At 51.7% G+C, this 13,605-nt stretch overlaps 2 protein-coding genes across 3 annotated transcripts in view; one reads left to right on the forward strand and one right to left on the reverse strand.

Annotated features, from left to right (window-relative positions):
* Positions 1-13,605, forward strand: part of KCNIP1 (potassium voltage-gated channel interacting protein 1) — a gene marked incomplete at both ends in the record, with an annotated part of 357,480 nt that overhangs the window by 18,114 nt on the left and 325,761 nt on the right. The gene's annotated exons all lie outside the window — the stretch shown is intronic.
* Positions 1,848-13,177, reverse strand: KCNMB1 (potassium calcium-activated channel subfamily M regulatory beta subunit 1). The gene is made up of 4 exons (XM_079918448.1): positions 13,133-13,177; positions 9,499-9,656; positions 7,258-7,429; positions 1,848-2,189 (listed from the first exon to the last, which is right to left on the reverse strand). Exons 2-4 carry the CDS (start codon positions 9,630-9,632, stop codon positions 1,920-1,922), a joined length of 576 nt encoding a protein of 191 aa, XP_079774574.1. The 5' UTR covers positions 9,633-9,656; positions 13,133-13,177; the 3' UTR covers positions 1,848-1,919.

The raw sequence follows: 13,605 nt of genomic DNA on the forward strand, positions 1-13,605 counted from the left end.
GGGTGCAGTCTGGCGGAAGTGGAGATAGGATTCACCCCCAGGGTCTGCACCTGGAATCACAGCTCCGGGAGGAGCTTCAGGGACACCAGCCTAACTTCATGTCCAGCTCAGGACTGGAGCTGACAAAAAGTCATTGATTCATTCCAAAAAGCCCAGTGACAGGACCCTGGTTCTGTACACCAGTGGTTCTCATGCTCCAGCACAGGTCCCCTGCAGCCACTGTTAAAACACAAAGTTGCTGTCCATCTCCTCGGGACCCCACGAAACCACTCCCCACCACACTGCCTTGGGGTTTCTGGTTCAGTAGGGCTGGGCTGAGGGCCTGAGAATGTGCATTTCTCACACGCCTCCATAGAATGCCAATATTGCTGGTCCGGGGACCACAGTTTGAGAATGACTGCTCTAGGCCAAGTGTTTGGAGTGGTAATGGTAGAGATGACAGCTTCCCCCAATTATCCCCTTTCTAAGACTGAGATGGACTTCCCCTGCAGGGCCAGCGTCTTGTATTTATCTGCATTGTAAATCATAATTCCCCATCTCGGCGGTTACCTTCCCTCCATACAGCGTTCTTAAACTTGTGTGTTCTCAAAAACCTGTCTCTGATGGGAGCTGAATCCCTTCCCCAGGCCACTTGCATCTGCTTGGTGATGGGGAGCTCACCCTTTCAAACTTCCTTCGAAAGTACCATCTACTGTTACTTTTCTGATTAAAAACAAACACAATGAAACCAAACCTTCTTAGTGTTGAAAATTTAGAAAAGTATCAAAAATAAAAAGAGGAGGGCTTCCCCGGTGGCGCAGTGGTTGAGAGTCCACCTGCCGATGCAGGGGACACGGGTTCGTGCCCCGGTCCAGGAAGATCCCACGTGCCGTGGAGCGGCTGAGCCCGTGAGCCATGGCCGCTGGGCCTGCACGTCCGGAGCCTGTGCTCCGCAACGGGAGAGGCCACAACAATGAGAGGCCCGTGTACCACAAAAAATAAATAAATAAATAAAATTAAATTAAAAATTAAGAAAAATAAAAAGAGGGAAGAAAAAAAAAAGAGGGAAGAAAGTTACAGTTAACCACCATCCCACTGTTACTACTTTGATGTATTTTAGTATTATTTCCTTATAGCCTCTTGTTATTTTTTATATATTTGGTTTTTTTAAGTTGAGGTATAATTGATATATAAGGTTATATTAGTTTTCAAGTGTGTAACGTAATGATTCGATATCTGTAGCATGTATTGCAAAATCATCACCACACCTAGCTAATATCCATCTCCCCACAATGACAATTTTTTCTCCTGTGATGAGAGCTTTTAAGATCTACTCTCTTAGCAACTTTCAAATATACAATAAAGTATTAGTAACTGTGGTCACCACGCTGTACGTTATATCCCCATGGCTTTAAGACCAGAAGTTTGTACCTATATCTGATAATATTGGTATAAAAATGTATATAGCTCTGAGAATCCCGAAAACAAACGATGTTCTAAGTGTGCTCTGCCCATGAGCGCTGCTGTTGTTTTCAGAGTGGAATTCAAAGAAGGAACAGAGGTTTCCCAGGGATGGCTTCCTGGGTGGGACCAGCAGGTCTTTGATCCAACTGCCAGGACAGAATCACTGTCCTCGGTGCAGTGGACAGTGGCACAGCAGGAAAGAAGTTTGAGTCAGTTGAGCGGGGACAGGGAAAGGAGACCTATCACTGGTTGGCCTTGCATTCTCCTGGGTCCGGGGAAGCCACTGTAACATTCTTGAGCAGGAAATGACTTAACAAAGAGATTTCCCAAAGACCATCCAGGCAGCAGAAGACAGAATGTATTGGAGGGGGGAGAGTGGGAAGGCAGGGGGAGGAGGCATGGGGACACAAGTGAGGAACAGCCTGGGGACGCATCCAGCCCCTGGTGGCCCCAGCAGTGATGTGGTGTGGATGGGGCTACTTCTGGGCTGCCAGGATGGAGAGGGACTGGTTGATCTTCACCATGGCGATAACGAGGAGGCCACCGGTCAGCAGGAAGGTGGGCCAGAAGAGGGAGAAGAGGAGGGTCTGGGGACCGTAGAGGCGCTGATACAGGACACTCGTCTCATTCTCCCGAGTCGTGGAGAAGCAGTCGAAAACCCGGCGCTCGTGGAGTTTGGCTCTAACCTTCTCCACATCGGCCCGGGCCATCTGGTAGTTGTCCAGGCTGCCTGGGATGTAGGAGCACTGTAGGGAGAAGCGAGAGCACCCATGGGATTGGAAATCCCTCTTTCTTAGGGCCTGGCATGGAATAAAGAAAAGCATCAGCTTTGGAGTCAGGCCCCTGGGTGGGAGTTAAGACTGTCCAAAGCTTGGCAGGCTGCACATTGCGTGCTTCTAGAAGGTGTGTACACAGTGTCGTCTGGGAGGGTGGTGGCCTCGGAGCTGCTCAGGGTACACGCTGCACACCTGGAGATAGGGGGCCCAGCTGGAACCCTGGCTCTGCTCCCATTGGCTTCAGAACCTTAGGCAAATTGCTTACCATTCTGAGCCTTGATGTCTTCATCACTTAAATGGGTTAATAGCAATACCTTTTTCAAAGGAGTTTATTAAAGAACTTCAAACTTATCTGTCTAAGGAGACCAATGGGGGACACAGGCTGAGTGGGCTCTGTATTTCGATTCAGGGCAGAAGTCAGACGCTCAATTGCCTACAAAGCGCAGGCAGGTAACGTCCACGGGTGAAGTAGGTGAGGGAATAGGATGACAGGTGCCAGCTGACATTCGGTGTCAGGGGATGGGTGGTCCTGGTGAGATGGAGAGAGCCAGCTGCGTCTAGACTGGCAGGCATCACTCCATCTGGACAACTGATGCCATGCCATCCAGAAGACCTACTGTAGCCAGACCTCCAATATTTGTAGAGAAGCCAGAAAACCAGATTTTAATGTGGACTCTCACAATTTTAAAATATTGGCGAAAATTTGAATTGAAAACCCTTTGAGGTCTAACCCTGCGTGAGCCGAGCAAAAGATGTTGGCCAGCTGGTATCGGACACCGAGATTCAAAGGAAAGAGAGAATGCATTTAAAAGAGATTTGTGCAGGCAGAGCCTGGGACACGTTTAATTCTGACACTGATCCTTGTGATTAGGAAGCTTCCGGCCTGGGTAGATGAGGTCCAGATGGAAAGCTCCACAGAGAAGGCACAAAGTGGAGACCCTGGTTTTATCCCTCTTCCGTGCTAGGAGGTCTGAATGTTGCTTACGTGAGCCTCCGGCAGATGTTCTGCGAGGGTGGTCCCCCGCACGGGCTCCGCAGCAGACTACCTGGAAGGCTGGTCATAAGCACAGGCTCCCTCCTCACTCTGAACGGCTGAGGGTGGGGTTCAGCAATCGGGTGATTCCTCCATGCACTAAAGTTCGAGGACCACTGTCCTCGTCCAATCACGTCCCAGATCAAAACGAGTGACAGTGTTGCGCCAGCTTCTCCCCGGGCCTGGGTTGCTCCCTGTATTTAAATGAGGTCCTGCCCCAAAGCTGCCTGCCCTGACAGCGTTCAGTCCAGCAGTACAGAGAATGGTTGCATCACAGCTCTGACAGCCTGGGAAGTGGGAGAGCTGCATCCAGAGGCAGATTCACGTCCCCAGCCAGTCAGGGAGCAGCCGAGGCTGGGGAGAAGCTGGCTCCTGAGGAATCTGGCATTCAGATTTCTTGGGTACGATAGGGTCCCAGTAGCAGGTGGATCCAGAATCATGAGCTCAGAGGGCCTAGTCCTATCTCCCCAAAGTCTCTGACTGTGACCTTGGGTAACCTAGCCCACTGAGCAAAGGTGTGGCGATGGAACCAGACAGGCCTGAGCTCAACTACAAGTTCCAAGTTGTGTGACCTTGGCAAATGTCTCAACCTCGCTGAGCCTTGTAGATTGGGTTTGTGAGGGTGCCTGCCTAGCAGAATTGTCATGGCGGTTCACCAAGATGATGCACGTTAAGCGCTTAGCGCAGAGCCCAGGACATATTACGTGCTCAATAAATGGAAGATGCTGTTAATAATAATATTGTGACTTAACTACGAAATTGAAACAATACTGCTTCTTTCCCTTAAGGAGGGGCCTATGGACAAGCTCCGAAGTGGGAACTTGTGCCCATCCTGGGGTCCCACTGTATTCTTTGCCAGTTTGGGATTACTCTAGATCCTTAATGTTCTCTAGACACTGGACAGGAGTTTACTCTGCAGAGCCAACCTCAGAGGCCTGGGGCCCACTTGCATCCTCTCTCCCCTGCCCTGGGTCCAGCTAACCATGAGTAGTCTAAAGGATCTTAAATGATCTAACCTCTCCCCCAAGTCCTGCAGTGTCACTGTTCTCAGCATAGACCGTGGGAAGGGGCTTAGAATCCCCCCAGGCTAAGTCTCATGGAAGAATCCAAGAGTGGGCTGGCGACACCCTTCCTCATAGTAGGGGTTGGAGGAGACAGCCTTGCCAGGCCTTTCACATGTGATTCCAGAAGACACCCAGCTGGCCTGGAACACTGGCTCCTTGCACGGCAAGGAGCTGAACAAAGGTGGGAGGAACAGCTGGTGCACCAACACAGCTGTTTGGCAAAACCGTGAAGGCCACTTCCGCTGTCACGCCAGAGTGGCAACCTGCCATTGGCACACTCCTGGTGGTGCCTGGATGCTATGGGATAACAGATAGAATATCCAGGGCTGCCAGTGCTGTCCTTCCAAGGCCAGACAGAGGCATGTCTGACAGGCTGCTGACAGCCCATTAGGGAGAAGATCTGGCCTTTCGCTCCTCTGGCAGCCTCAGGACCGGGGTGGCAGCCTGCAAACCAGCCTGTTCCCAGCCCCCGTTGCACCAGTGATCACTTCTGCTTGTCTTTGAAAATGTGCTTCTTGATCCTTGAATAAATCAGGGGCCCCTGGATGCCAAAGAAGAGGCAGGGGTCATGGGAGGAGCTGATTCAGGTGGGTTTGGAGGCTCTAGCTCCATCTGGCATGGCCGAGTCATGCTGGTGATGACAGAACAAGTCAGGCCGCCTTGCACTGCCCGGACCCACGTCTCCATGACCCCCTAGCACTGTCAACGATCCCACTGTCCCTCCGGCACCCTTCCCCTTCCCATCCCATCAGCTGCTAAATTCTGTCTGCATCCATCCCTGCCCGAGCTGTCCCAGGTGTTTGCTGTGGCCCTCACCTCCCTCGCCAGTAACTGAACCCCACAGCCCTCCACATCACTCTGATCATGCTGCCAGGACCCCAAATCCTTTAAAGACTCCCAGCTGCTCACAGCAGTAATTCCCAAGGAACCTTGGAATCACCTGAAGAGGCCAGAGATTCTGCATCCATGGGTCTGGCGTGGGACCCTGGTTCTAAGTCCCCCAGATGGATCTAACCCACAGACAGAGGTGAGGAACCCCAGCTTCCCTGATCACATTTTAATTCCGCAGTTTGGTAGTCCTTGGCAGGGAAGTCAGGCACACAGCTTATACAGCGCCAGAATATCATTAGTCTTTCCCTTCTTTACGGTTTGCTTGAATTTAAATCCCTGGTAATCAGTAGAACCTTCCCCCAGGAAATGGTGGAGTCTATTAGGAGTTGCAAATGACTTTACTCCCTGTTACAGCCAGCACCACGAGCATTATTTGGTCTGAGGTTTTTCCAGGCAAAGCTCTGGCCTTTTGATGCAAATGCAAAGGAACTTCATGTGTTCGCAGCCCAGGTTGATGAGAGACCAGCCCTGGTGGAATCAGAGTCTCTTTCAAACTGTGTACCCAGTACGTTAACCCCGAGCGCAGATGGCCGCCTTGGCATTTGCTCTATGTATTTGCAGGGCTACACGGGGAAGACTAACCTGCGCATCTCATATGGTTGAACCAGTGTGTTTTTCTGTAAAATGGCAATTGTGGATAAGCTTAACCCTTCCTCCATCTTTCCTTCCCAGTTTCCTTCCTTATGCTGAACTGTTAAAGCTCAAAAAAAAAAAAAAAAAAAAATCCTGATTGAATATGAATGCCTAATCCCATTCTCTGTAAAATGGTTCCTTCACGCGCTTCCCTAACTGTGCTGGGTCAGGGAATGCTGGAATTCCACCTCCCCTCCTTCTCTCCTACTGTGTTGTGTTTGCTATCACTCTCAGACACCCTTGAAGACTGTCCTTTTAGAAAAAAAAAAAAAAAATTCAGGAAAGTGTTTTCTGTAATATTCTTTTAATATGGGGGCTAATTACCTTCTATAACATGTAGCATTCTTCATTAAAGTTCTTCTTCTCTCAAAAAACAAAGAAAAAACTACAAAAAAACCCACCCCAGTTTAATTGTCCACTTTGGTAGTGTGGGGGGCTTCTGAGAACAGACCCTAGGCTACCTCTGAAACATTTTCCCGCTACACCCCATCCTGTGGCATTGTCTGTGTCGGTGTTGGAATCTCTCTCTTACCCGGCCTTCCCTCCTCATGCCTGTTCTCTGCCTCCCCTTGATGTGTATGTCCCCCGCCCCGTATTTCTGTGTAACCTGTACCTGCCTGATTTTTAACCCAAATGCCTTTCTGATACCCTCACCTCAATGTGCTAGGAAATGTCACTTCCTCCTTTAATGCCCATAATTTTTTTGGTTTCTCCCTATGGCACTGATCCCTCTCTACTAGGTGTTATTTCACATATGAGCTCTCTCCTCTTGAACCCAAAGCCCCTAACACAGGAAGTGCTCAGCGATGTCTGAATGAAAGAGCAAGGGAATGAGTGAATGAAAATGGGCCAACTTGCGTTTCCTATAGAAAGGGCTACAATGGTGGATTTGGGGTGGGGGGCTGTTGAGAGGCAGTGATGGGTACATCTCCCAAGTGTTGGCCTCCAAAGGTTGCTCCAAACCTGGGCCTCTGGTTTCCTAGAGTTGCAGGGGGGAGTCACAGGGGTTCCTCTCTGTGGGGTCAGCTCTGGGTCCGGCCTCTCATGTGACTCACTTTACAGGATGAAGCAAGACCATTAACAGATTCTTTGTCATGCCTGCTATCCACCCAGCATCGAGCTTGGTACATCATAAACAGTCCCTGACTTCATAACAGCGCTTCAAGAGATGTAGAAACTGAGGCTTAGGGGGGCCGCGCTGGCTGCTCCCACCACACAGCTGGTTGGCGGCAGGTCTGTCTGACTCCACTGCAGAAGAGCTAAGGCTGTCTGGACCTCATACCAGCTGTGGCCCCTGGTCAAGTGGGTTTATCTTTCCTGGCCTCCGCTCTCCGGAGCGGGGATAGGGAACCAGCTAGGGACGGGCGCACACGCCTGCCGGGGTAAGGGGATATGTACCTCGCCCCCCCGTCAGTACCTGCTGGTTCCGGTCCCGAGTGTCCTCCGTGTGGTACAGCACGGCCCACCGGCCCACGGATGACACGTTGACCCACAGGCACGGGTACTGGGGCACTTTCTTGCCCTCCAGTTGCTCCTGGTCCCTGATGTTGGTCTCAATCAGGTGACACATGGATTCCTGGGTCCACACGCTGGGGAGACGATGCACACACACACACACACACACACACACATCTCAGAACCTGGATGGCACAGACTGCCCAGTGTGAACCCCTTTAGAGAGACCCAGGGCCCAGACCCCCAGCATCTGGCACTAAAGGAGCGTGACCCCAGAGTCCCTGGGCCCAGGGGAGGAATCGTAGAATCTAAATATCAACGCTTTGGGGCCTTTTGGACAATATCTGCATAAGTGGTTCCAGCCCTGGCTGCTCACCCAATACCCTGGGGAGATTGTAAAGATTGTCGTGGCCAAACCACACCCCAGAACAAGTGAATCAGAATTTCTAAGGTAGGTGGGCTCCAGGCCCTGGTGTGTTTTTGTTTGTTTGTTTGTTTGTTTTGGGGTTTTTTGCGGTACGCGGGCCTCTCACTGTTGTGGCCTCTCCCGTTACGGAGCACAGGCTCCGGACGCTCAGGCTCACCGGCCGTGGTTCACGGGCCCAGCCGCTCCGCAGCATGTGGGATCCTCCCGGACCGGGGCACGACCCCGCGTCCCCCGCATCGGCAGGCGGACTCCCAACCACTGTGCCACCAGGGAAGCCCCCTGGTGTGTTTTTAAAACTCCTCTCCGTGATTCTGATGGGCAGCCCAACCTCAGACACCTTAGCCACATCCATCTTCGTCTTGAAGAGAGTGGCAGAGAAGTTCAGAAAGGTCGAGTGATTCTTCCAAGGCCACACAGCACCTGAAGCCAGGTATGGATGGCTTCAGAATCTGTGCCCTTTTCTTTAAAAAGAGTAGATGAAGGAGGGGCTTGATTTGTTTCCCGAGAGGGGAAGATGACGGGGATGGTGCTCAACCCGGAGAAAACGTGTTGGAGGCACATGGCTGCTCTGAGCGGTGCCTTACTCGGTAAGATTCCAGCCTGGAATGGCTCCAGGGCTGTAAAAAGTGGGGCAGGAGCAGGCCCGGAAGAGCATAACAGGCTCATCAACACACCAGTGAATCAATTGTGACTCATTTCCCATTTACCAGGCAGGAGACACATTGCCAGACCGAGGGGGCTGTCAGCCGCTGGAACGCGGCCAGAGGCAAGGGTCTGAGACTTATCCTAAGATCAGGCTGAGAGAACGGAGCATATTTGTTCCCATTAGAACATGGATCAGGGACTTCACAGTCTTTCCTTTAAAAGCTCAAGTGGTTGACATGTCAGGCAGCAAAGGCATGGGACATTCTCTGAGATTCCAGAGCAGAGCTCCAGGGGAACAGTTTTTGGCTCAGTGTAGACACTCCCTACTTATCAGAAAGGCCCCCAAATGAAATGGTGTATACAGTTGAGGTAGTGAGCTCCCCATCACTTGAGATATTCAACAGGAAGATAGATGCCCACTTGACTCAGAGGTTTGTGAAAGAGAACCAAAATGCAGATGAGCTACAAAATTCTGTGACTCTCTGATTCCTCCTGGGATCAGACTCACACTGGGGCATTTGCTCTGATCCTTGGCTGTTTCTTTCTTTCTTTTTATTTTTTTATTTTTATTTTTGGCTGCGTCAGGTCATAGTTGTGGCATGCGGGCTTCTCTCTAGTTGAGACACATGGCATTCCCTCAAGTTGTGGTGCGTGGGCTTTTCTCTAGTTGTGGCATGCAGGCTCCAGGGCGCATGGGCTCTGTAGTTTGCGGCACGCAGGCTCGCCAGTTGAGGCATGTGGGCTCAGTAGTTGCGGCGTGCGGGCTTAGTTGCCCTGCCGTATGTGGGATCTCAGTTCCCCGACCGGGGATCAAACCCACGTCCCCTGTATTGGAAGGCAGACTTTAACCATTGGACCACCAGGGAAGAGGTGTTGGCCTCCTTGGCTGTTTCTTGCGAGAAGGGCCTCCTGCATCTTTTACGTCCAAGTTCCAGAATTCCAGACGTGCAGGGCCCAGTTCGGCCTACCCTCCCTGCACTTGAACCCTTGACCCTAAGAATGAGGATTGTCCAGACCTTCCTGCCTGGTGTGAAGGTCAAGGGGAAGGGTAAGAAGAAGCCTGGGGTTCCTTGCAGACCAGATCTTAGGGGAGAGGCCGGAGGATGGGGCCAGGCTGGGAGGGTTCCATACCTTTTCTGGTAGAGGGGCAGCATGGTCGTGCCAAGGATGTAGTAGGTGATGACGGCGCACAGCACCATGGCCACACCCAGGCAAAGGGCTCGGGTCTCTCCCCGCTTCTGAGCCATCACCAGCTTCTTCCCCATGTCCACAAGGGACAGCAGTCATTTCTAGGACCACAGAGGCAAACAGATGTGAGATCAGCACAGGTGATAGGTAAACCACAGAAGGGAGGACAGGTGAGAGAAGAAGGTGCTCAAATATCAACATCATCTTTACTTTTATATGGAGCTTGGCAACCTCAGAGGGTTCTTTGGACCCCATGTAAGCCTCCCCCCAGCTCTGAGAGGCAAGTACTATCATCCCCATTCTACAGATGAAGGACCTGTGGCTCAGAGAGGTAAAGTGACTGGCCCAAGGTCACATAGTGTGTGACAGGCTCAGTAGTGGCCCCCAAGGTACACATGTTCTCAGCCCCAGGATCTGTGACCGTTACTTTACATGGCAAAGATTTTAAATGAAGGATCTTGAGATGGGGAGATTATCCTAGACTATCCATGTAGACCTAAATGTAATTGCAAGAATCCTTATAGGAAGGAGGTGGAGGGAGATTAGACACAAAAGAGGAGAGGGCGCTATGACCAGGGCGGCTGAGATTGGAGTGATGTGGCCACGTGCCAGGGAGTGCGGGCAGCCACCAGAAGCTGGAAGAGGCAAGGAATTACGTATTGTCCCCTACAGTCTCTGAAGGAAGTACAGCCCCGATGACACCTTGACTTAGCCTGGCCAACATTTTGCTGATTTTAAACTTCTGGCTTCCGGAACTGTGTGTAAGTAAATTTCTGTTGTTTGGGGCCACCAAGTTTGTGGTACTTTGTTACAGCACTGATAGGAAGCTAATACTGGAGATAAACTAATATCCTCCCTGCAGAAGTGGACCATCTGTGCTCTTTCTCCTAGGATACTTGTCTCAGAACAGCTTGGAGCATTTCACAGTTCTACCAAAACAGTCCCACAGCAGGGCCGGCTGGGCGTGGGCAGCACGCAGAGAAGGGGTAGCAGGGCCCCCAGAGGGCAGCCACAGGCATTGGGGTGGCAGGAGGTGTCTCCACTACTGGGATCCTGTAAGAGCCTCCTCCTTGCTCCAAGCAAGGGCAGGAGGCATTATGTGGCCTCAGCAACTGCTCTCTTATACGGGGACTTGAGCCACCCTGGGCCAAAGCAGATTGCACGGGAGTGACAGGCATCTTCCTCCCTTCCCCTTTCTTGGGCCAGAAGCCCCTCGTTTTTCTTCTGGGAATCTGCTTCTCCTCAGGGCAAGCAGGGCCCCTCCCTCCCCTGCTGGGCGCACTGAACACCCTCCAGCAGTGTCACTCTTGCCACCCGTGTGCCGCCTGGAGCCAGAGGTGCCTGGCTTCTGTCCTTGTATGGATTTCCCATCCCTCTGTGCATTGCCTCACAGCCTGTGGTAAATTCCTTTGCTGGTGTTTCGTCTGTTGTTGAAGGTAGCAGTTCTACCAAGGATGCAGGGGCCGTGGGGCCTTTCTCTGTAATCCCTGTTGTGGGGGAAATTTTAGCCAGATATCAGGAAGGAATTTATTTTCCCCACCAGGTCCCTAAAGTAATAAACCTAATATTTTTATGAATTAGTGAGTACCCAGGAGATAGGTATTATTAGTCCAAAGGAATTTTCAGCGAAGTGCTTCATTTTCTACTCAGGCTTCTCTCCTAACTATTGGACTGTTTCAAGTGTCCAATCAGAGATGCTTGACCCCCTTTCCTCCCCACTCCAGCTGTTCCCCCTCCCCTAGTGTCCTAAAGAGGAGATTCCAGCGTCAGATACCAAGGTTACAGCCCTGTCACTCCCTCCAAGATGATTGACTCCCTCACCCAATGATGACTTTTCCTTCCACATTTGGGGCACTGAGAAGTGGGGTTTCCCTACATTCTAACAGACATTACGAACTCACAAGGGAAAAAATGTTCCCTTGACAAAGAAAGATGTTCTGTTCAATTCGCTTCCGTCCTATTACTTCTGTCCTTCTGTCTCTGCATCTTGTGGGAATGGGACAGTCCACATCACCGTTTACCTGGGGCCAGTTTAACAAGCCCGTCCACGTTTTTGCAGGTAAAGGAACATAGCCACCTGAGGATGGGCTGAAAGCCCACGTGGCCTGCTTCCCCAGGACTGTCTATGGTCACTGGTGCCTGGTCCCAGCCCCAGGACTGTGGAACACAAGTCTCTGGGGCCAAGAAGGAATCTTGCCTTGGAGGGAGGACCTAGGCCGAGCGCTCACAACAAAACCAGTCTTTTCCTGAGAGAGTCGGCGCATCCTTGAAGGGGGGAGGCCTGCCCTGCCTTCCTGGCTAATCAGCCCCCAGGGGCACTGGCCCTTCTGCTGCACAGCTTCTTATATCCTCCCAGGCCCTGGGCACTCCCGAGGCTGGGGAAGGCAGGACCCTGTGCTACCGGGTCTGAGAACTCAGGAGGAAAAGAGATGGGAGGCTCCCTGTCAGAGAACAGTCTGGAATCTGCCATTCGTTCAGATCCCACCTGTCTGCAATGCTCTGGTGAGACTGTGGCCCACACTGAAGGAGTAGGCTTCAGAGTTTCGATAAATCCTCGTAAGACCACGCAGGATAAAAGAAGGGGGAGATGATATGGATACGGATATGGTCATAGGATACAACCACCACAGTGAGAGCCTTTAGACAGGAGGAAGGTTGGGAGCTGCTGACATCCCCTGAGGTCTGGACAAGAAGAAATGGGTTGCAGCTGTAAAAGGAGGGATTTCAGTTAGACTCTAAGAAGACTATCTCAGTTTTGAGAATTGCTAAATATCTCTGGACTTTGGGGATATAGCTTCCCATTTAGAAAAGTCACTAGAGGTCTGGGGTGGATTTAGGAAGGATGAAGAAAGGCCAAGCAAGACAGGATTTTGGAGGGTCCTGTGTGACCTGGTATTTGGGTTGACCTCCTTTTCCTGAAGAGGACAGGGCATAGAGGACAGTGTTTAAGGGTCTGGTGGAGTGAGGGACAGGGGGTATTTTGAGGTCATCAGACATGGAATCAAATCCTGGCTTTGCTACTTAGCAACCTTGTGACTGTAAAACGAGTATGATAGTACCTGCTTCCGAGAGTTCTGACAAAGAGCAAAGGATGTATCGAACATCATATTTATCACAGTGCCTGGCCCAACGCAAGCCCTCGATAAATATTAACTCTTACTATTAACAAAGAAAACCCTGAAGGTTTGGATCAGAAGTCCCCAGTGCTCCTGCTGGGCCTGTTTCTGTCCTACCCCCTCCCCTGGTGACAAGTGCCAGGACTGGTCTTGATCTCCAGGCTGCTGCCCTCTGGCTGCCCTGGGAGCTGAGACCTGAGGGCCAGAGCACTGAGTTACTACAGTGACTGGGCCATGGAGCGCCCACCCTTACCCTTGGCCCCCCGAAGGCCACCAGACCATGGGTCCAGCAGTTCTAGTCCCGAGTGACACAACATCAACTCCTCTGGAGCCCAGAATCCTGATGGACAGCCCGTCGAGGGAGGGAGCTCCCACTGCCAGCCTCCCTCCACGAAGATCTCCCCTCCAGCCCCAGTCTCTGGAGAAACCACTTCCCCAGTGCCCTTGAACTTGGTACTCACAGTCTCCCTGGTGCCCTGTGAGTCTTCGGCAGACACTTTTCTGCCTGGCCCCCAGCCCCCACCCCAAAAGAGGCCGCCTGAGCTCCAGCAGGAAGTTTGGGCTCCCAGTCCGTCTCTGGGGAAGTGGCCTTTGGTTCCCATCTGAGACGAGCCTCCATGCCCAAACATGGTCAAGTCTGAGCACACAGCCCCAGGACACAAACTCGGGAGAGCAGGTACCCAGCCCAGAGGAGGGCAGCTGTTACCCAGGCCCCTGCACCTGCAGTTCCCAGAGTCTAGTGGAAAACAGATTTCGCAAAACAGACAGCAAAACTGAGAAGTCAGGAAAGACCATCTGGGTATATTTGGAGACATTTCTTCTTCACTCAGTCCCTTCTCTGAGCTGGCAGAGAAGCCAGGAATAGAAAATGAGTTTCTTTTTGTTGACATGGGGGAGGGAGGAGGAGTTGAAGCTCTGAGGGGTTGGGCTTGTC

Source organism: Stenella coeruleoalba (assembly GCF_951394435.1).
Source record: "Stenella coeruleoalba genome assembly, chromosome: 3".
Classification (NCBI taxonomy): Eukaryota; Metazoa; Chordata; class Mammalia; order Artiodactyla; family Delphinidae; genus Stenella; species Stenella coeruleoalba.

Excerpts from the sequence above, each read along its gene's own strand:
- KCNMB1 (XM_079918448.1), bottom strand. The coding sequence starts at position 9,632 with ATGGGGAAGAAGCTGGTGATGGCTCAGAAGCGGGGAGAGACCCGAGCC. Across the intron at positions 7,430-9,498 it reads CTGCCCCTCTACCAGAAAAG|CGTGTGGACCCAGGAATCCA; the intron begins GTATGGAACCCT and ends TCGTCTCCCCAG. Across the intron at positions 2,190-7,257 it reads CTCGGGACCGGAACCAGCAG|TGCTCCTACATCCCAGGCAG; the intron begins GTACTGACGGGG and ends TTCTCCCTACAG.